General features: G+C 41.0%; 1 protein-coding gene across 3 annotated transcripts in view; it reads left to right on the top strand.

Annotated features, from left to right (window-relative positions):
- Window positions 1–23,214, top strand: part of rtet (major facilitator superfamily domain-containing protein rtet) — an 85,858-nt gene that overhangs the window by 24,440 nt on the left and 38,204 nt on the right. For all 3 annotated transcript variants that reach the window (XM_067083473.1, XM_067083474.1, XM_067083475.1), the window contains exons 3-4: window positions 7,827–8,034; window positions 10,069–10,172. In XM_067083473.1, coding sequence (XP_066939574.1) covers window positions 7,827–8,034; window positions 10,069–10,172 — 312 coding nt within the window. The remainder of the gene's footprint in view (window positions 1–7,826; window positions 8,035–10,068; window positions 10,173–23,214) is intronic.

The following is a 23,214-nucleotide window of genomic DNA, read 5'->3' as shown; positions in this document are numbered from 1 at the left end:
AATCTAGTCTTCTTGGCTGGGGTTGTGTTGGTCTTGGAGGGTGTGTCCGAGAGATAAGCGTCTTTAGGAATATATGATGACTTTTTTTTAAACTCATAAATTGATACGACTTGTGTGATAACTGAAATTAACTGAAATTAGTGACCTGTAATTTCTGCTACCAGTTCATTTGACAACATGTTTCTCTCTCAGAGCTTCTTACAGGCACATGTACCAGCTGAGGTGTGAATGGGAGTGGCATGTACTTTATATTATTATTTTTAAAACCTTATGTATGGATAATATTTTCCTTATTTTTTAAACATCTGACTTACCTGGTAGTTATATATATAGCTTAAGTCCCTGACGCGCAGAATTTCAAAACTCGGGCAATCGCGATGGGTAGTCAGGTGTACCACTAGTGCGCCCTCTACCCAGGTACCTTGAACCATTCCAACTGTTCCTCAGATCTTCCCTGCCGCCATACCGGTTGCATTGTTAAGAATTTTGCTCGTTTGGCCCGTGTTTTTTTCCACAGAGTTTTGGTGAAATACACTTTGGCTTTGGCTTTCGCTTGTTTTTTGGATTTGCTTGGATTTTCTGGATTTGTTAGATATTGTTGATTTTGACCTTTGCTCGCTTTGGATTTTTCTTACGATTTTTTCTTTTCCAAGATGTCTGACTCTGCTTCGAGTGTGAGAATGTGTGTGAGGGGGTGTAAACCCGGCTTGCTAAAGCCTCTTGGATCCCCACTCTATTTGTGTAAATTGCAGAGGTAAAAATTGCGAGTTAAAGGACAGATGTGATGAATGTTTTGGTTTATCAGAGAAAGAGTGGATGGATTACTACCGATATGTTTCTAAGCTTGAAAGGGATAGGATCAGAAGTGCCGGGAGTAGTAAATCTCGCTCTTGTAGAGATAGTCAGGGAATTGAAGATTCTCCTCATATCAATCCTATTATTCATTCCCCAGTAGTGGTAGTCCCAGAACCCCCCACTGATACTGATAAGGAACCAACCTTGAAGGACATGATGACGGCCATTCAAACCCTTGGACAAAAGGTAGAATCCCTCGCAAGAGACAGAGAGGATTTATGGTCGAATGTGAGAGATCTGAAACATTCAAGTGTTAATGAGAAAAATAAAAGTGCAAGTGTTGTGGAGGGTGCGATTGCTCAGTCCTGTCGTGCTCCTAGTCCTAGACCTCTTCCAAGCTCACCAACCCCTGTGAGAAGGAATGTCGACAGACGAAGGGAGGCGAGAGGCTTTAGCTACCGAGCAGTCGTCCCCTCGAGCGTACCTGTTGACGCTTCCCAGGACGCTCACCCTCGCCATAGGAAAGGCGAGGTTAAAGTGTTTTCGTCCTCGTCGGAAGACGCTGTTACTAGACGGGACTGGCGTCATACATCCGTATCGAGACCCCTCAAAAGGAAACTTCCTTCGGTGGAGCGACGCCGATTTGACGCTTCTACTCCAGGATGTAGTCACTGGAGCAGTCCAGAGCGTTCCCCTCTTAGTTCGGACGATTGCTCTCCAGTGAAAAGCAGACGTATGTTGTCGCACGGGCGGCCGTCTGCTTCCGCTGATGACGAAATGAGATCGGAAGCGTCCCCGGAACATCATTTCCAATGTCTCATCGAAGAAAATGAATTAGTAGTTGATATTGCAGCTCCCCCTGTCGATCCCCAACAGCAGGTAGCTCCGCAAATCAGTCTAATTCAGGACATGCAACGGAAACTCTCTTCCCTGATGCAAGTCTTGCAGCCTGCAGAAAAGACGGACGCAGATTTTTGTCCACCTATGGCTGTACGTCGCCCTGAGGAAACTTTTGACCAATATCGCACAGGCGGCCAGTTCTCAAGTGACTTCAAGGTGCGGCGGGACAGCGAACGTGGGAAGAATGTTTCTCCTATTCAAGAGGCCTCAATCATTTTACGTCAACCTGAGGAAGCTTTTGACAGATGTCGCACAGGCGGCCAGTTCTCAAGCGACCTTAAGGTTGGACGGGACAACGATCGTCAGAAGTCTGGACGCCAGGACGCCCGAGTTGCTCAAGAGGATGGACGCCAGGCGTCAAGAGCTTGGACGCCAGGACGCCAGACGTCAAGAATCTGGACGCCAGGACGCCAGGCGTCACGAAGTTGGACGCCAAGACGCCAGGCATCAAGAATCTGGACGCCAAGACGCCAGGCGTCAGGAGGCTGGACGCCATACTTTATTACTACAAGAAGATGGACGCCAAGACACCAGACGTCACGAGACTGGACACCAGGACGCCGAGCGTCAAGGTGATATTTTGAAAGACGTCGCTACTTTGGTTTTTGGTCAGTCAGAAGAAGAGATTGATGATATCCCTCAGTCTCCTGTGGATCATATCGAAGAAGTTTCGGAAGAAGACGATAGTAAAGGCCATCAACTTTCATCAGACTTCAAAAAGCTTATGAAACTTTTTGCGGAAGTTTTCCCTGAAAACTTTATTCCGACGGCTCCTCGTTCCCCACCTTCAGAATTTACTCTTGGGAAGGCATCTAAGGGGTCAGCTTTTATGAAGATGGTTTTGTCCCGCTCGTCCAAGAGAGCTCTTAAAATGATGAATGAATGGATGCTTTCCAAGAAGGAACAAGGAAAGACGGCCTTTGCTTTTCCTCCAGCCAAACTAGCTTCAAGATCGAGCGTTTGGTATCAAACTGGAGAATCGTTCGGCCTTGGAATACCTGCCTCTTCCCAAGGAGACTTCTCGAATCTTGTTGACTCATCTCGCCGAGTGGCCATGGGGAGAACGAAGTTTTGTTGGTCAACATCAGAGTTAGACCACCTCCTCAAAGGAATTTTTAGGGCCTTCGAGGTCTTTAATTTTCTGGACTGGACCCTGGGAGCGTTAGGAAGAAAGATGGGATTATTCAGCACGACCGACACCGAAGAATTTGTACATCTGATGTCGTGTATGGATAAAGGAATCAGAGACGGTGCCAACGAATTAGTGGCGCTTTTCTCAGCAGGAATCCTGAAGAAAAGGGCCCATCTTTGCTCTTTCCTAGCTAATGGGGTCACATCCAGTCAAAAATCGGAACTAATTTACGCCCCTTTTTCCTCTCACCTCTTCCCTCAAGACTTGGTAAAAGAGGTCTCTACATCCTTAGCTCAGAAAACCACACAAGATCTTATATCGAAGACAGCAAGGAAAGTCTTACCAACGACTTTTATCACTAAAAAGAGTAAGGCTGAGGCTTCTGTGTTTCAGGGATCTCAGCCCTTTTGTGGTCGGCCCTCAGGTAGAGGCTCCTCGAGGGCGGGTAGAAGATCTACAACAAGAAGTGGCTCTAGACAGGGAAGAAACAGGACCTGACGTTCTTCCCCTTCAGGCAGCGGTAGGTGCCAGGCTGTTCAACTTCTGGCAGGTGTGGAAGAAAAGAGGAGCGGATCTTTGGTCCATTCAACTACTCAAGGATGGATACAAAATCCCTTTCCTAAGAAAGCCCCCGTTGGCAGACAAACCAATAGATCTGTCGCCCAGATACAGAGACGAGTCCAAGGCACAGGCGATTCAACAGCAAGTTTCCTTATTATTGCAGAAGAACGCAATAGAGAAAATACAAAATCTGGATTTGCCAGGATTTTACAACCGCCTTTTCCTGGTTCCCAAGAGCTCGGGGGGTTGGAGACCAGTACTGGACGTGAGTGCCCTCAACGTCTTTGTACAAAAGACGAAGTTTACCATGGAAACAACAAAATCAGTGTTAGCAGCAGTCAGACAACACGACTGGATGGTTTCCTTGGATCTTCAGGATGCATATCTCCACATTCCTATCCACCCGGGCTCCAAGAAATACCTGAGATTCGTCTTCAAGGAAGAGGTATTCCAGTTTCGGGCTCTTTGCTTCGGCCTAAGCACGGCGCCCCAAATATTCACCAGACTGATGTCGAATGTAGCGGGAATGCTGCACACGAGAGGCATCAGGGCCTCTCTGTATCTGGACGACTGGCTCCTCAGAGCTCCTTCCTTCAATCGCTGTCTGGAGGATCTTCAAACGACAATCTGTTTATCAGAGGAACTAGGACTTCTGGTAAACAGGCAGAAGTCACATCTAACCCCATCTCAAGAGATCCTGTATCTAGGGATGAGGATTCAGTCTCGGGATTTTCGGGCTTTTCCGTCACCATCAAGGATGGAACAGGCCTTGGTAAAACTAAAGGACTTTCTGGGGAAACGGATGTGCTCGGCGAGGGAATGGATGAGCCTGCTAGGGACCCTTTCCTCGCTAGAACAGTTTGTTTCCTTAGGAAGACTAAACCTTCGCCCACTCCAATTCCACCTCAATCGGTATTGGAGCAGAGAAAAGGGGCTAGAGATAGAGTGTATCCCCATTTCAGAGGCGATGAAACAATGCCTTCAGTGGTAGAACGACCCAGTCAAGCTTCAGGAGGGCCTTTCATTAAAACAGAGAAACCCAGACCTAGTGTTGTTCTCCGACGCGTCGGACTCGGGGTGGGGAGCAACATTGGGAAAGTTGAAAGTATCGGGATTCTGGACTAGAGAGCAAGAGAAGCTCCACATAAATCAAAAGGAGCTGATTGCAATATTTTTAGCCCTCAAAGAGTTACAACACTCAGTCCAAGACAAGGTCGTACAGGTCAACTCCGACAACACGACGGCGTTGGCCTACATCAACAACCAAGGCGGAACCCACTCCAGGTCGCTGTACGAAACGTCGAGGCAACTCCTTCTCTGGGCCAAAGAGAAGAATGTGACATTATTGACACGTTTCATTCAGGGGGAAAGGAATGTGAGAGCAGACAGTCTGAGCAGGAAAGGTCAAGTCCTGGCAACAGAATGGACTCTTCACCAAGATGTCTGCAGAGAATTGTGGCGGATTTGGCGTCGTCCATGCATAGACCTCTTCGCCACGGCTCAAACGAAGAGGATGGAGACGTACTGCTCTCCTGTGCCAGATCCTGAGGCAACGCACATAGATGCGTTCCTTTTAAATTGGTCCAACCTAGACGTTTACGCTTTTCCCCCGTTCAAGATCATAAACAAAGTCATTCAGAAGTTCATGTCCCACGAGAGCACCAGGATGACTCTAGTGGTCCCCTTTTGGCCGACAAGAGAATGGTTCACAGAGGTGCGGGAATGGATGATGGACACGCCGAGAAGTCTGCCTCTAAGACCAGATCTACTCAAACAACCCCACTTGGAAAGGTATCACCAAAACCTCCAAGGTCTACAGCTAACTGCCTTCAGACTATCGAAAAAACTCGCAAGAGCTAGAGGGTTTTCAAGGAGGCAGCTAGAGCGATCGCAAGAGCAAGGAGGTCATCTACCATCAGGGTATACCAATCCAAGTGGGATATTTTTAGAGGTTGGTGTAAGGACAACTCCGTTTCCTCTTCCAGTACCTCTGTGACCCAGATAGCGGATTTTCTTCTTTACCTTAAGAGGAGACGTAACTTTTCAGCCTCGACTATTAAGGGATACAGGAGCATGTTGGCAGCTGTCTTCAGACACAGAAACTTGGATTTGTCTGCCAATAAGGATCTCCAAGATCTTCTCAGATCATTCGAGACTACCAAGGAGAAAAGTCAGAGCTCACCAGCGTGGAACCTAGACGTGGTCCTAAAGTTCCTCATGTCCGATAGGTTCGAACCTTTGCAAGAGATTTCATTTAAAGATCTCACAATGAAGACTCTATTTTTGGTTTGCTTGGCGACAGCTAAAAGAGTCAGTGAAGTACATGCCTTCAATAAAAACCGTCGGTTTTAGGAACGGCAAAGCTATCTGCTCTCTACAACTGGGGTTTTTAGCTAAGAATGAACGTCCTTCACAACCATGACCCAAGGCTTTCGAGATTACGAATCTGACAGAGATCGCAGGTGAGGAGTTAGAGAGAGTTCTCTGTCCGGTAAGAGCTCTGAGAGCGTACCTGCAAAGGACGAAGAGTTTATGAGGCAAGTCAGAGGCGCTTTGGTGTTCAGTTAAGAAGCCCTCTCTACCAATGTCAAAGAATGCGTTATCCTTTTTCATAAGACAGTTGATAAGGGAAGCGCATTCAGAATGCAGTGAAGCGGACCTTAAGCTTCTAAAGGTTAAAACCCATGAGGTCAGAGCGGTTGCAACCTCTGTAGCCTTTAGACAGAATAGGTCCCTACAAAGTATCATGGACTCTACCTTCTGGAGAAGCAAGTCAGTGTTTGCCTCACACTACTTGAAGCAAGTACAAACGCTTTATGACGACTGCTATACACTGGGACCATTTATAGCAGCTAACTCAGTAGTGGGAGAAGGGACTACCCCTGCAATCCCATAAATCGATGCCCTTGATTCTTGCCTTGGAATAGTTGTAATGTTATGGTTGTTTGTGGAGATTGGACACAATCTTCCGCAATCATTGATTTTAGTCAGGTAATCAGTTTGTTCCTTGGCAGCGCCCGGAACAAGGGTATTATAGGTTGTCTGTCACATAGAGGTTGGTACACCGGTTGGCAGCTTCTAGAGGTCTTCAGCCCCCTGAGTGGATCGCTGGACCTCTTAAGGAAAGCAGACATAATGAGGGGGAGTTCATTGAAGTCAGCTTCCTTAAACCAGGTAAGAACCTTAAGTTGGTTTATTAACCCTTAAGCAAAATTCCAAAGATGTTGGCTGTCTCTGACCCTCTACCAAAGGTGTCAATCAGCTATATATATAACTACCAGGTAAGTCAGATGTTTAAAAATGATATTTTCATAATAAAATAAATTTTTGAACATACTTACCTGGTAGTTATATATGATTAAATTCCCACCCTCCTCCCCTCTAGAGACTAGGGGCATGGAAGATCTGAGGAACAGTTGGAATGGTTCAAGGTACCTGGGTAGAGGGCGCACTAGTGGTACACCTGACTACCCATCGGCGATTGCCGCAGTTTTGAAATTCTGCCACATCAGGGACTTAAGCTATATATATAACTACCAGGTAAGTATGTTCAAAAATTTATTTTATTATGAAAATATCATTTCCAAAGAAGTTAAGGAGTATATGGGAACAGGAGATTCACTGGTAACTGGAGTAGGTTGAAATCAAGTTTATTACGGTTTATAACTTTCATAAGCTTAAGTTTTTTTATGTTTGTGGAATTGTTCATATGCAGAATAAACCTAGGTCTTAACGTCAGGATAAAATCTTCTAGCGCCAGCTGGAAACTGGTAAAAACATATAAAATTGTAGAACAGGGTATTGGTTGGATAAGAGAGAAGGTATCAGCCGACCTTGCTTCACCTGAGAGTTGTCGTGGTGCGTCAGTTTCTTCCTTACTGCCTTGGTAGAAGGACGTGCTGTTGCCCTTCCTTCCAGAAGCTGGTGTTTTCCTGCTCATTTACCTTTTTGGTTTTCCCTTTGTGTCATGAATTAGTGCTATTCTGTGTGTTTGTGCATTAGTGCTTTTTTTGTGTGATTTGTTTTGTGTTTGATTATGCAAACCCATAACTCATCTCAGCCTTCCAGTTCTAAGCCTCAGAGAAAATCTCCTGGGGTTGGTGTTTACCCTTGCTTTCATTTTCTGGCTTCTTTTGAGACTGATCCACATTCTGCTTACAGGCGGTTTTTAATTATATAAGTAGATAAAACTAGAAAGACCCCAATTTTTATGCCATTTTTGGTAAAGTTATTTTTTTCAGATTACACAAAGATTTTTTTGTGTTTGAGGCATGTTTACATCAATTGTAAGGTATAAAAATGAAATCTTAGAAAAATTTAATCTGTCAGTCAAATTTTTAAAAAGTAAACAGGAAGTGTATATATGTTATTTATCATACTGTAGTTGCTAGTTGCATTGGCATTATGAGAACATGTAATGTGTAACCTTGTATTTCAGGACTCATCCAGGGTACAGACTGTTATGTTCATTAGCCTGCTTCTAGATCTTTTAGGATTTACTGTCATTCTTCCACTTTTCCCTGCCCTGCTAGATTTCTACTCCAAGAATGACTCAAGTGGATTATATGCAAAGTTAGTTTCCTGGGTATCTGCTTTCCAGGATGTGGTTGGAATCCCATCAAAATTTCATTCAGTTTTGTTTGGTGGTAAGTGATGTGTCTCTATTCAAATTTAACTGTACAGCATGTATTCAAGTGATTTCTTTGCTTTTACTTTGCGTCTCAAATGTGAATGCATGATTGCCTATGGTTGCTGAGACTATTTTACCTTTGCAGTGCAGTACTTGCATCTTATTTTTCCATACCATATTTTCATTTGTGGAAATCCAGTTTGAAGCATAATGGTACCATGAGTAATCAGATATGTCTTTTATTCACTAATTGTATTGCATCAGTTATTCTTTTTACCCTGAGATTACATATGATAATAATTTATGCTCATATCAATTTATTTTGTATTTATACAAATGAAAAACTCTAATTATAGTAGGATTTGCCATTTTTGCTCATCAAGAACTGACCAACAAGATCCTGTTTTTCCAGAAATTGAGGGATATCTGCTAAGTAGAGTATTACTGCGATTCATTACCCCTTTTCTTAGTTAGACCATCTTGTGTGCTTCTTAATTTTCTTAGTTTTATCCATATTGTGGCAGGGATTTTTCATGACTGAAACTGTTTGTGGGTTATGTTTGTGGGTTATACATCAGTCTCAAACTGTGTTTGGGTTATACATTAGTCTGAAACTGTTTATGTTTTACGTCTAAATTGTTTGTGGGTTATACATCAGTCTAAAACTGTTTGTGGGATATACATCAGTCTGAAACTGTTTGCAGGTTATATATCTGTCCTGTACATTAATAGTGTCAATGCTTTTTATTTTATTTGTGCCTTGATCATGTATCAAGGCTTGCCTGGCAGCAATATTATTTGTGATTGGAATAACGTATTGCACAGAAAGTTAGCATATGCTTAATTTGCCACATATCACTTTTATTTTTTTAGTTGTTTACATGCCTGGACTCTTAATAAAACAAATTTTTTCATTGAGTAGAGTAGATGTATCTCTTGATTTACAACAGGGTAAGGGACTCTGAATTGTCTTAAATCAAGGTACAGTAGTACTGTTCAATGTAAGTATAGCATATAGGAATAAAGTACCATACATAGCACTGTGTACAGTATTTTAATGTTTCTCTTAATAAAAACACTTTAAATATGTCCTTATATCAGAATTTTTAAAAATTTTTAAATAAAATTTAAAATGGATTTAAAATATAGTGCAATAAGTCCCTTACACATTTATGCAGTGGTAGATGAAGCTCACTGTTTTTATCAGTATCTATCAGGATTTATTGTCATATGTTACATCATTACCTTTCTTAGTATATTGTATGAAAAGACTGTATTAATATGTGCATTGTAGCCTGATGCCTTGATGATTAATATAGCTGACCCTTTTGCACTGCAACTTTGATATCCCCCTACCCCATCCACTCTTGTACATTTTTTTACTTCGCATATGATGCAACCTTCAGAAGTTAAGCTAAAAATTAGGTCTTAAAAAGTAGCGTGAGACACGAGTATACAAGGTTTTATTTTCTACTTCATCTCCAAAAAATGCGAGTTGGGAAGGTATATAATGAATAGTGCTGCATGCTTGCTTACAAGTGTCAGGTAGTGCATATGTCTTGCTGCACAAACCTGTCTCTCTCTAACGAAACCAAATTATAAAAATGTGTTATGAGGCGATGTGAATGATTTTTGTATTACAAATACAGGATATCCAAATATAGAAAATCTGTAAAAGCTCTGTTGTATAATACTGTATTGTTTACTAGTAAGTAATCGACTGTTGAAGTATTTTGCTAGCAAGGCACTGCATTAAGTCTTAGGGTTCAGGGTAGTTAAAAGTTATTTGTCAATTTTAAAATTCGTGGAGGTAGGTGCCTATAAACCCTGCTGATTTTGAGTGACAACTGTAATTCATTGGTGATGAAGGAGAGGAGGTTAGAGCATAATAATTACAGTTCCTTTAAATTGGAGTGAGCCTTGTACTTTTAAATAATTATAGTTTCATATTGAAGTAACCCATTTGCATGTTATTTCATGTAACTTAGCATTTATTTGAAATGTCTTGTGAAGTCACTAATGTACATTAAGCAAGATTAATATTTTTCAGGTCTTTTGGGGTCATTATTTTCATTGCTTCAGTTCCTGTCATCACCCATAACTGGGGCTTTATCTGATGTGTATGGACGAAAGCCCATCTTTATCGGGACCCTGGTATGCATTTTCCTGTCATTTGTCATAATTTTCTTATCATTTGCCATTTCCATCCCATTTGTTTTAACATATCAGTAATGATGTATCGTATTTTTCTTGTTCAGAAAACACCATACATAATTCATGCTACATAATAAAATTTCATAATTTTTAAGATCATACACAATTATGAATAAAGTACATATTGGCCATAGCCAGTTTTTTGTTCACTTCATTTGCATTGAAAGTGGAAACTGGAGGATTTTTTGGTAGAGAGAACTGATGCAGAAATATCAGAGAGACATGAAAATATCTAGGGTGGATATCCTGCCAAAGATAACTGTTAAATTAGGTTGACAAATCACATTTCTAAACTCATAGGGCTTGCCCAAAGGATCCACTTTAAAATGAAAGGTGAAAATTTGAACAAGAGCAGAAGGAGCTATAGAAAACGTAAAAAAAAAAAAAAAGAGTTAGATTATATGAAGACCTTTAGTGCCATTTAGTATACTATCTTCATAGGTACAACAGAAACAGTAGACCCTACAGGGATCAGTGAGAAAAATAACTCTAGACAAATAAGAAGCATCAATTAATTACAGAAATACAGATGGAAGTACGGCGCAGAGCCTTGTATTCAGAATTTAGTTTTTCTTAAATGCCAGTTATTCAAAGGTTGTCAAGTCTTTAGTAGCCAATTCATTTATTGGAAAACATCAGTTATTCAGAGGTTATCAAGCGTAGAGGCCACTACAAGAACTCTTAGTAGCCAGCTGATTTACATAAGCTTCATTCTTAATTGTTAACACACAACTGAATCTTATGGATAGTTTTGCAAGGCTCCAAATTATGTATATATAGCAAAGAAAAGTGATGGCCAACTTTTACTCTCAATAACGTTATGTTTACAAGTAGTCAGGCATAACTTGCAGATGATGGATAGGCTACTGAATAAAATAGATTAAGATCATCTTTGCAAGTTATTTACCCAGGATGCTTCACAAGGCACAATGTAGATGGTACTTCCTAGAAAGCTATTCATTAGTGCTAATGGGGTAAGTGCTTTACATGTGAACTGTGAACTTTGAAGTTTAATGCGTTGAGTTTGCTTCTTACCTTAGAATCAATCACGTGGGATCTTACAGATTTGTATATAGCATTAAAAGTTTGCTTGATAGTTAATATATGGCTGAGCAAAACATTATTTTCCAATTTTTTAATTAAGATCATTGCCATAGCAAGTAGTTTGACCAGTAATAAAGCCATTTGTGTATACCCACTAGGCTGTCCTGAAGGATTTGTTTGTAATTAGGGGTAAAGATGGAAGTGAGAATAGTTCAGAAAGTTTGACAGCATATAATTTCTAGACACACAAGTCACTTATAAATCATTTCTAGACACAAGTCACTTCTAAATAATTTCTAGACACTGATTGAAGTACAGCTGGAAGTGAGAAAAGTTCAGAAGATTGACAGCAAATCACTTCTAGACACTGATAGGGCTTGCCTGAAGAATTTGTTTGTGAATGAGAGCTGAAATTGGAGAAGGTAAAGTTTGACAGCTAGGGAGCAAGTGACTGAAAAATAAAAGGTAGGAAGTAATGCAGCTGGTCATAAGAGACGTGAAAAGAACCTTCAGTGACAATCATAGTTTGTTATGTAAGTCATACTGCAACTGGTATACCTGTGGGTAGAAAACAACAGTGAGCCATGTGAAGCAAGCTCTAGGGATCCCCTAAACAATTAGGTTCTGCAGTAGTTTTGTACCCTAAAATATAAGACTTGGTAGGAATTAAATTTTATCAGTGAGAAAATTGGCATTTAGATATTCATTCTTGTTTGCCCAATATACATCCAGTTTGGTGAAACATAAATACTGTATCTCTTTCATTGTGAGAGTCTGATTTTGGTCGATTGGAAGTAGTTGAAAATTCATGTTAGAGTTGTTCTATAATTACTCTTAATTATTAATATTGACTGGTATGTATATTCATTTTTCAAAATAAATTAAGATTTCAAGTGTTACTGAAAGTTTATGCTTGTAGATTGGCTTTTGTTTGATCATTGATAATGAGATGATTTTTCACTAGAAATTCAGTAACTTGGAACAATGAGAATTTAACTTCTATCTTCATATTGTGTACAGTTCTAAAGTGGATTGAGTACTTGATGAAACTAAGGCCATAGTTTTGTGCAGTTAGCTGCAGCTTACTGTAAGCTGTGAGTGGTCATTGTAAGAAGCTATGTAAAATCTCATTCCACTGGAATCTATAATTGTTGTAGCTTGACAATGGAAATTATCAAGCAAAACCGTAGGGGTACAAGGTTCTCTGCAAAAATCAGCTTAGGACATTGCTAGGCCTGGCAGACTTTTAACCATCAGTGTCATCTATGTTAAGTAGAACTAGTTCTGTAGTTGGTAGAGTAAGAGGAATTGATGCAACCAATGCCTCTAGCTTCCTAATAACCCTTAAACGCCGACTGGACGTATCGTAAGTCGACTAAAATTGTCTGTCGGGTGACGAGTGGATGTACCGTACATCGACTACAAAAAATTTCAACCTTCGGTCAACTTTGATTCGACCGAAACGTCGAAAAATGCAATTGTAAGCTAAAACTCTTACATTCTAGTAATATTCAATCATTTACCTTCATTTTGCAACAAATTGGAAGTCTCTAGCACAATATTTCGATTTATGGTGAATTTTTGAAAAAACTTTTTCCTTATGTCCACGCGGTAACTCGGCTGAAAATTTCAGAAATTCTTTCGTCATTTTGTCGTCATTTTTGCACCGTTTTATATTAGTCGTTACATAAAGTTTTATATATGAAAATGTGTGCAATTTCATGTAAAATACAACAAAAAACAACCCATGGTTGTAGCTTTTATCAGTTTGGAAATATTTTCATGCAAATCACGGTAAGTGCCAAAATTTCAACCTTCGGTCAACTTTGACTTGACCGAAATGGTCGAAAAACGCAATTGTAAGCTAAAAGTCTTACATTCTAGTAATATCAATCATTTACCTTCATTTTGCAACAGATTGGAAGTCTCTAGCACAATATTTCGATTTATGGTGAGTTTTTGAAAAAAACTTTTTCCTTACATCCGCACGCAGTAACTCGGCCGAACATCTCGGAAATTCTTTCGTCTCTTTGTCGTAATGTTTGCACCGTTATATTAGCCGTTACATAAAGTTTTATATATGAAAATGTGCGCAATTTCATGTAGAATACAACAAAAAATAACTCATGGTTGTAGCTTTTATCAGTTTTGAAATATTTTCATATAAATCACGATAAGTGCCAAAATTTCAACCTTCGGTCAACTTTGACTCGACCGAAATGGTCGAAAAACGAAATTGTAGGCTAAAACTCTTACATTTTAGTAATATTCAATCATTTACCTTCAGTTTGCAACAAATTGGAAGTCTCTAGCACAATATTTCAATTTATGGTGAATTTTTGAAGAAAAAACTTTTTCCTTATGTCCGCGCGCGGTAACTCTGCCGAACATCTCAGAAATTCTTTCGTCACTTTGTCGTAATGTTTGCACTGTTTTATATTAGTCGTTACATAAAGTTTTATATATGAAAATGTGTGCAATTTCATGTAGAATACAACAAAAAATAACTCATGGTTGTAGCTTTTATCAGTTTTGAAATATTTTCATATAAATCACGATAAGTGCCAAAATTTCAACCTTCGGTCAACTTTGACTCGACCGAAATGGTCGAAAAACGCAATTGTAAGCTAAAACACTTACATTCTAGTAATATTCAATCATTTACCTTCATTTTGGAAGAAATTGGAAGTCTCTAGCACAATATTCGATTTATGGTGAATTTTTGAAAAAACTTTTTCCTTACGTCCGCGCGCGGTAACTTGGCCGAACATCTCTGAAATTCTTTCATCACTTTGTTGTAATGTTTGCACCGTTTTATATTAGCCGTTACATAAAGTTTCATATATGAAAATGTGTGCAATTTCATGTAGAATACAACAAAAAATAACTCACAGTTGTAGCTTTTATCAGTTTTGAAATATTTTCATATAAATCACGATAAGTGCCAAAATTTCAACCATCGGTCAACTTTGACTCGACCGTTTAGATTTATGGTGAATTTTTGAAAAAACTTTTTCCTTACGTCCGCGCGCGGTAACTTGGCCGAACATCTCTGAAATTCTTTCGTCACTTTGTTGTAATGTTTGCACCATTTTATATTAGTCGTTACATAAAGTTTTATATATGAAAATGTGTGCAATTTCATGTAGAATACAACAAAAATAACTCATGGTTGTAGCTTTTATCAGTTTTGAAATATTTTCATATAAATCACGATAAGTGCCAAAATTTCAACCTTCGGTCAACTTTGACTCGTCCGAAATGGTCGAAAAACGCAATTGTAAGCTAAAACACTTACATTCTAGTAATATTCAATCATTTACCTTCATTTTGCAACAAATTGGAAGTCTCTAGCACAATATTTCGATTTATGGTGAATTTTTGAAAAAAACTTTCCTTACGTCCGCGCGGTTACTCAGCCGAACATCTCTGAAATTCTTTCGTCACTTTGTCGTAATGTTTGTACCGTTTTATATTAGTCGTTACATGAAGTTTTATATATGAAAATGTGTGCAATTTCATGTAGAATACAACAAAAAATAACTCATGGTTGTAGCTTTTATCAGTTTTGAAATATTTTCATATAAATCACGATAAATAGAAAAACTTCGACCTTCGGTCAATTTTAACTCGACCGAAATGGTCGAAAACTGCAATCGTAAGCTAAAACACTTACAGTCTAGTAATATTCAATCAGTTACCTTCATTTTGCAACAAACGGGAAGTCTCCAGCACAATATATCGATTTGTGGTGAATTTTTGAAAAAAAACCTTTTTTTTACGTCCGAGCGTTATGAATTCATGCATCATTTTGTGATAATATTTTCTCTGTGTTGCTTTGATCGTTTTACAATTTGTTATATGCCAAAATCATCGCAATTTAGTGTACAATACAAAGAAAAAAAATAACTCTTTAGCTTTAACCGTTTTGCTCACAGCGCGATTTGTATACAAATATATATGAAATTTTTTTTGCGCTGTCATATATTTCAATATTTATATATGATAATGATTTTTTTTAATTTCTGATGGTTGCATACTAAACTTCAGGCAATGACAAAGAAAGTGAGCCAAAAATGAACTCTTAATCTTGAAAACTAAGCGTGCTGTGATTTTTTTAAAAAACTTTTTTTCCGCTTCGGCGCTAACTCCCGAATGCCACCGGGATACGGCAGACACTTTTGTAAATAGAGGTTCGGCGTTTAAGGGATAACAGGTTTTCATGTTTCTTAGACGTAAGTTTTCAGTTTTAGCCACCGATGGTTATAGGTCGTCTCTCTTCAAGCTCTTTGAACTTCATGGACTAGTTTTGGGTTCTTCAGTATAACTTTGAAAAGTTATCCAGTATTTTGAGGAGGAGGCACCTCAGAGATCATCTGTGACTCCCAACTGGGTCCTTTTTCTGTTAACTGAGAAACTTCATCAAGCTTCTGTATAAAACACTTGCAGTAAGCCTTACTGCTGAATCTTATCCTATCCTCTACATCTTTGAGATAGTTTAGCAACAGTGAGTTCTAAAGGACTGTATTTAGCAAATGGTGGTTAAATGAATTCAAGGCTGTCAGGACTGTTCCATAGCAACCTTTGCCATTGCTTCTCTTGCTTCCTACATAGAGATAAAGAGGATAGTCTATGCACAGTAGGAGCTGTTCACTATTACTTTAGGAAAACCAGAGGTTCCAGAAATTGTATTGTTTCTTTCCATAGGGTTTTCTGGAAAGCAGATTTCTAGGAACATGATCTCTTAATGGCTCAAGAAAGCTAGCCTTAGAGCCTATAGTAATGTAACAAGCAAAACTGTGCAGGTAAGAGCTCTAGTCCACAAAATCAGAGTTTCTCTTCACATCTTTAGTTTTTAAATATGACCTTTGTGATATGCTGTTGTAAAGGAAGGCACCCAGAGATGTCAATGAACTTTTGGTAAATTCCTTAGGAATGTAACCCATAAATGAATCAATGCATATTGCATATTCTTTGTCATTGCTGGTAGCACCAGGACAGGTTATATCTTAGGTTGAGTGCTTTAGGGAAACTGCATCATCATCTTCCTCACTAATTTTCTTAGCCTTTTGCAGCCTTATAACAGTTAAGAATGTCAACTCACTGGCCAGGTCAAACTATTGAATATAATAATAATGATAATTAATAATAATAATAATAATAATAATAATAATAATAATAATAATAATAATAATAATAATAATAATAATCAGCCCTTCACATATGACGCTTGTAAATATGTAATCGTCTTGGATTACTAGCAACTGTGTCATATAGGTGCCTTCTGAGCCAGTTGACACCTGTACATATGACAGTGCCCTGTTTTACTTTTACAGGGGATCTCCTTATTTAATCCCTGTTCTGACTAGAGACTGGGGCACTTTATCCATCATAATCCCCAAGAGTTCTCCATTAATACTGCTTGTCACATTCAACATCTTACAGCTTGAACCTATCTCCTAAATGGTAATGAAGGCCATAAGAAATGATACTTATGTGCTAAGTAAAATTTTCTGTAAAGCAAAATTGAAATTTCTGTAGAAATCCACCACTCATATTATAAGTGCCCTTATGTCAGCCCCTCTGACATTGCAGCTAACGTTACTGTACAGACTAAATAAAAAGTGAGGCAGATAACTGCTGTAGACCTGAGGATCTAGTTGATACAGATGTGATACTACTAGTATCATTATTCTGCTGTCAGTTTAAAAAAAAAAAGGCTGAAGTTTCTGGGGCATTCACATATCACGACTATAATCTGTATTTGAGAACTTTGTTTGGATGAAAAATCATTTTTTGCTTTATAAGAAACTCATTAATTTCTTTTATAGTTAGGTGAAACATTTCATTTCTTATTTTTATGTAAGTAACATACCAAGTAATTGCATAGCTATAGTTTCTAACTAGTTCGGCAGCTAAGATTTGAAAATTCCTGGTAGTGAATCTTTTGTTTTGGTGTAGGCAGATAGTCCCACCCACTTTCAGGAAAGAGAGGAACAACTCGGTAAAGCACTTCTATTTGTTTCTGCCAGCTGACAAGGAGGTTTTTAGCTCTCGGCTAAATTTGGATTTCGTTACCGGTGTTGATTGAGATCAATTTGATGAAGTCTGTTTGCTTGGTAGCCTTTTGGCTACCAAGGGTTTTTTCTTAAGACTTCTTTCAAGATTTGACAGTTTTTTCCTTACTTTGACTTTTGGTTGCCGACTTGTCTGACGATGTCTGACGCAAATACGTCTTCCACTCATTATTGCAGCAAAGGCTGCAATACGAGGTTAACTTCAGCGAAATATGACTTGCATACCATTTGCGCTGATTGTAGAGGTCAAGTCTGTTCCCTAACTTTTAACGTGTGAGGAATGCAGAGACTGGGACCCTTAACAGTGGAAAACTTTGAGTTCTCATCTATGTAAGTTAAAGAGGGATAGGAAGAGAATGGCATCTCTTAGGAATGACAATAAGACCACAGTTAGCCAGGAATCCGATAAGTCTTCTGTCAATGTTGATGTACCTATTATTTCTGCTTCTCTATTATCCCCGAATCCCAGTTATCTTGCTGTACCACCTGATCCTTTACCCAGCTCCCACACTTCCGACCCCAATGCCATTGCCAACCTAGAGTCAAGATTTGACTGTAAGTTTGAGTTACTTGTGAATTGTATGGCCCAATTGGGGTCTTCAGTTTGTGCCCTAATGGATTAAGTTAAAGGTAGTGTTACCAGTGCAAGTGATGCGTTGTTGGAGGAGCTGGCTGCCTGTCCTGCCGACTCTCCTAGGCAAAGGTCCCTGGCACACTCCCGTGAACCTGGGACAAGCCATACCAAAGGCCCAAGGGAGGTCGGTGGGGTCTGCCCATGGGTAGTTGGCCCCTCAGTTGCCCCTGTTGCAAAGTCCCAGGGCGCAACAGACAGACATTGGAAAGGCGTCTTTTTGGAGGTGCATTGTCTTTCTTCTCATTCGGAGACATCTAGCCCCAATGTCAGGTGCCAGTGGCACAAAAGTGATAAATCTAGGCCATTGAAAAGGCCAGCAGTGGATGTTTTCCACACCCCTCAGGTGCCCAGTAAGAAGTCTCACACTACGGGGCTTCAGGAGCTTTCATGCAGCTTTTGCGACAATCCAGAACATTTTCTCCCGTTTGCTCAGATTCGAAACAACGAGTTTTGGCGCCTAAGCGCTCGTCTTTGGTGCATAGACGTAACCGTTCTGTATCACCTGGGGAGGCTACAGTGTCTTGAGCACCCGTTAGCACCTGACGTGTCGGTATCTTCGGAGCACCCAGTGATTTCCCAGCGCCAAGTAACTTCCCAGCACCCATTAGCGCCTGTTCGTTCGGAGATTTCTGAGCGCCCATTAGCGCCTGAGAGTGCAGTTCTCTCCTCGAAGGACTTGGTGCCAGCCCGTCTAGTTGGTGCCAAACCCTGGACTTCAGACTTTTTCTTCAATTATGGACCCAGCTTTGGCTCCCATCCAGCAGAGATTAGATGACATTTTAGGCTTTTTGAAAAAGCCTCCTTCTGTGGCTAAGCCAACTGCAGACGTATCTCTTTCTCCAGTGTCGTCCGACGAAGAGGAGTCAAATAAGGATGTGAAAGAGAATTGTACTCCTTCTGCTTATGCGGCGCTCCTTCATTTTTTACTACGGAGTTTCCCTGCCTTTTTCTCGCCAGTGGCCCCATCTTCTCCTCCATCCACCTTCTTGATGAGTAATCAACCTATTGAACACTACAGGTTGCCAAAGATGGTGCTCTCTACTTCCACTAGGAAGGCGCTTAGCGAAGTAGATGCTTGGCTCGTGGTCAAGAGAGAGCAAGGGAAGGCTTCTTTTAGCTTTCCTCCTGCCCATCTTTTGCATAGAAGGTATTCTTCCTATGCCACTGGAGAAGCTCCTTCCCTGGGAGCTGCTGTCTCCTCCCAGGGGAACTTCTCTGGTTTGATTGACTCTTCCAGGAGATTGGCTTTTTCATCTGCTAAAGTGATGTTTTCTTCAGCAGAGATTCTACATGTAAACCTCTTCAAGGTATTCAAAGTAATTAGTTTCTTGGATTGGTCAGTGGGCACCTTGGCATGGCAAATACAGGACTGTACCTCTCTCCCAGAGGACTTCGTCTCAGACGCTCTGGCAGTTCTCTCTAACACATAAAAGGAGTTAGATATACCTCTAGGGAACTAGCCTCTCTTTTTACAGAGAGTTATGGTGTTCATATACCACCAAAGGAGTGACTACAGCACAGAAGTCTGCTCTCCTTTTTTCTCCCTCGGTGAAGGATTTTCTGTTCCCACAGTTGATGGTTAATGTCATTGTGTCTCATCTACACAAAAAATCGATCCAGGACCTTCTGTCTCAGTCAGCAAGACGTCCTAAGGATCCTCCTTCATTTATTGGGAAGTTGGCCTATCCTGTACAGTCTCATCCCTTTCATGGTGGGAGAACAAGATCTTCCAGACCACATTCAAATGTTTGTTTTTCATCACGAACAGTCAAGAAGTCCACATCGAGATCCTCATCAAGAAAATGAAGACCTGGTCCTCCATGCTCCAGTGGGTGCCAGGCTCCAACTATTCTGGGAAAAATGGAGCAAAATGGGAGTGGAACAATGGATCATTCAAGTCCTCAAGGAGAGCTACACTATCCTGTTCAGGGAAAAACCTCCTTCAGCCAAGAAGCCTATTGTCTTGACTGCCTACTCCCTAGGCTCGGAGAGGTTTGCAGCCCTCTCGGAGGAGGTTTCCGCCCATCTCAACAAGAAGTCTGTAGAGATAGTCAAGGATGCAGAGTCAAAGGGATTCTACAATCGCCTCTTCATGGTTCCCAAATCATTGGGAGGATGGAGACCGGTCCTGGACGTAAGTGCGCTGAATGTCTTCGTTCAGAAGATGAAGTTCAGAATGGAGACCAATCATTCTATTCTTGCATCCATTCGTCAAGGAGACTGGATGGTTTCAATAGATATGCAGGATGTGTACTTTCATGTCTCTGTTCATCTGGATTCGAGGAAGTTCCCCAGATTCATTTTCCAGGACCGAGTCTTCCAGTTTTGAGCCCTATGTTTCGGGTTATCAACGGCCCCTCGGGTTTTTACTCGTGTTCTCGCTCCCCTGGCAGGATGGCTCCATCTTCAGGCCATCAACGATTGGCCCCTTCACTCCCTAACGAAGGATCAATGCACGGAGGACCTTCGCAAGACCCTTTGCCTAGTCAACAATCTAGGTTAGCTTATCAACCATCAGAAATCCCAACTGGTTATTTGGGGATGGTGCTGAACTCTAGCTTTTCGGGCTTTTCCATCCCCCAAGAGAGTGGAATCTTGTCTGAAAACTGTAGACAAGTTTCTCTCTCTCCAGACTTGCTCTGCCAACAGGTGGATGAGTCTCCTAGGAACTCTGGCCTCCATAGAGCAATTTATATCCATGGGAAGGCTGCACATGAGAGTTTTTAAGTTTTTTTTTTTGAGCCAGCTGGGACAGGAAATGGCACCCAGACTCGTACGTGTTCCCTGTAACTCCCAAAATAAAGAAGAACCTGCTCTGGTGGAAGTCAGAAGACAGACTGCTGGAAGGGAAGTCAGGGAAGTCTCTTCTCATCCAGAATCCAGACCTAAGCTTTTATACAGACGCATCACACACTTTAGGCTGGGGAGCTCTCCTAGGAGACAAAGAGGTCTCTGGGAGGTGATCACCAGTTCAACAGAGGTTTCACATAAATGTGAAAGAGTTAAAGGCAATTCATCTGGGATTGCAAGCCTTTGCCTTGGAAGTTTCTGGGAAGACCGTTGCAGTCCATTCGGACAATAACATAGTGCTATCTTGCATAATCAAGCAAGGGGGAACGCATTCCTTCTCCCTTTGCAAGGTACTAAGGGATCTTCTGTTTTGGGCAAGCCAGAATTGGATGAAATTAGTAACGAGATTCATCCAGGGCAGACTGAATGTCCTGGCAGACCAGCTAAGCAGGCGCGATCAAGTAATTCCCAAGGAGTGGATTTTAGATCCACAGGTTTGCCTGGATCTTTGGAGACTGTGGGGAACTGCGACTTTGTATTTCTTCGCGACTTCCAAAAATCATTGTCTACCTCTTTTTTGTTCACCAGTTCCAGACCCCTTGGCATGGGCGACAGATGCCATGTTACAGGACTGGCCAGACAAACATCTGTATACCTTCCCACTGTTTGGGATGATAAGAGAAGTCCCGAATAAGTTCCGGTCACATCAAAATGTGTCGATGACACTAATAGCCCCATTCTGGCCCCTTAAGGGAATGGTTCCCAGATCTTCTGGAGATGTTGGTAGACTTTCCAAGGCTTCTACCACAAAAATGCAATCTGCTCAGACAACCCCACTTCAGACTGTTCCATCTAGGGTTGTCAAATCTAGCACTGACAGGTTACAGAAATTACTCAAGAGCTAAGGGATTTTCAAAGGCAGTTGCGGACTCTATTGAGAGATGCAGATGCCAGTCATCCACCAACGTGTGTCAACATAAGTGGTCCATATTCCGCATTTGGTGCAGAACCAATGACATCTCGTCGACTTAGACGTCTTTAACGGAAATCGCTGATTTCCTGTTGTATCCCAGGACCACCAGAGGTTTGTCCCTCTCCACAATTAAAGGTTACAGGTCCATGCTTAGCTTGGCGTTCTGACATAGGGACCTGGACTTTTGTGCCAACCAGGATATTTCCGATCTTATTAGATCATTCGATAAGTGTATGACAAGAGATTCACAACCAGTACAATATCTTGGAACCTAGATGTGGTTCTGAAATGGCTCTCTAGCTCTTTCTTTGAACCTCTTAATTTCATATCCCTTAGGAATCTTATGAAGAAGACCCTCTTCCTGGTAGCCTTAGCCACTGTTAAGAGAGTCATTGAGATATAGGCGATTGACGAGAGAGTTGGATTCGCTCAAGGAGATGCGGTTTGCTCCTGTACGCTGGGGTTTTGTACAAAGAACGAGACTCCTTCTAAACCTTGGCCTCATTCTTTTTGTATAAAGAGTTTAGTGGAAGTGCTTGGTTTGGAGGATGAAGAGAGAGAGAGTGCTTTGTCCAGTAAGGCTTAGAGAATAAGGGGTCCTGCCAGTAAACTATGATGTTCGGTCACAGACCCTTCACAGCCCCCTACAAAGAATGCCCTTTCTTTCTTTCTAAGGGACCTCACTTGTGAAGCACATTCTCAGATTGAAGAACAACTTCTTCCTATTCATAAAGCTAGAGCTCATGATATTAGAACTGTAGCCACATCATTAACTTTTAAGCACAACTGTCCCTCTCTTCCATTCGCCAGACGACTTATTGGAAGTGCAAGTCAGTGTTTGCTTCCCATTACCTAAAAGAAGTGGAAACCATTTTTAATAATTGGAGTACCCTAGGTCCGTCATAGGTGGTTGGCATGGTATTGGGGGAGGAAGGGTAGGAAGTGTCCATTCCAACCTAATTCTCTTCGTCTTGTTTTAGGTCATTGAGTTTTTGGGGAGTCTGGGGGTACTATGTGCTTGGATACCTGCCAGTTTTGTTTTTTATTGGAGGGGTGATGGTGTTTTAATCTTTGGTGTAGGCAATAAGTTTGGTTTATCTGGTTGTCTTTTTGATGGTACTGCGCCCAGGTCAGGGGCAAATTTTGTATGCTTTACTAGCGATCGGAATGGCCCTTCGATTAAAGCTCCCACTTATGTAGCAGGCGACTCTTGGCTTTACTGCCGCGCTGCTGGAGTTAAGATGAGCGCCAACCAGAGGCAGTACAGGCAGTCCCTGGTTATCGGTGGCATCAGTTATCAGCGATCCGGTTTTACGTTACTTGTCTAGTGACAACGATAACTGGATTTTTGGCACCGATATGTGCCGATCCCTGGTTATTGGCACTGATCCCTGGTTATTGGCGCTGATCCCCACTTATTGGCGATTTTCAGTTATCATCATGCTGTCGGGAACGGAACTCCCG

Source organism: Macrobrachium rosenbergii, chromosome 40 (assembly GCF_040412425.1).
Source record: "Macrobrachium rosenbergii isolate ZJJX-2024 chromosome 40, ASM4041242v1, whole genome shotgun sequence".
Classification (NCBI taxonomy): Eukaryota; Metazoa; Arthropoda; class Malacostraca; order Decapoda; family Palaemonidae; genus Macrobrachium; species Macrobrachium rosenbergii.
This window is presented reverse-complemented; position numbering and strand designations above follow the sequence as displayed.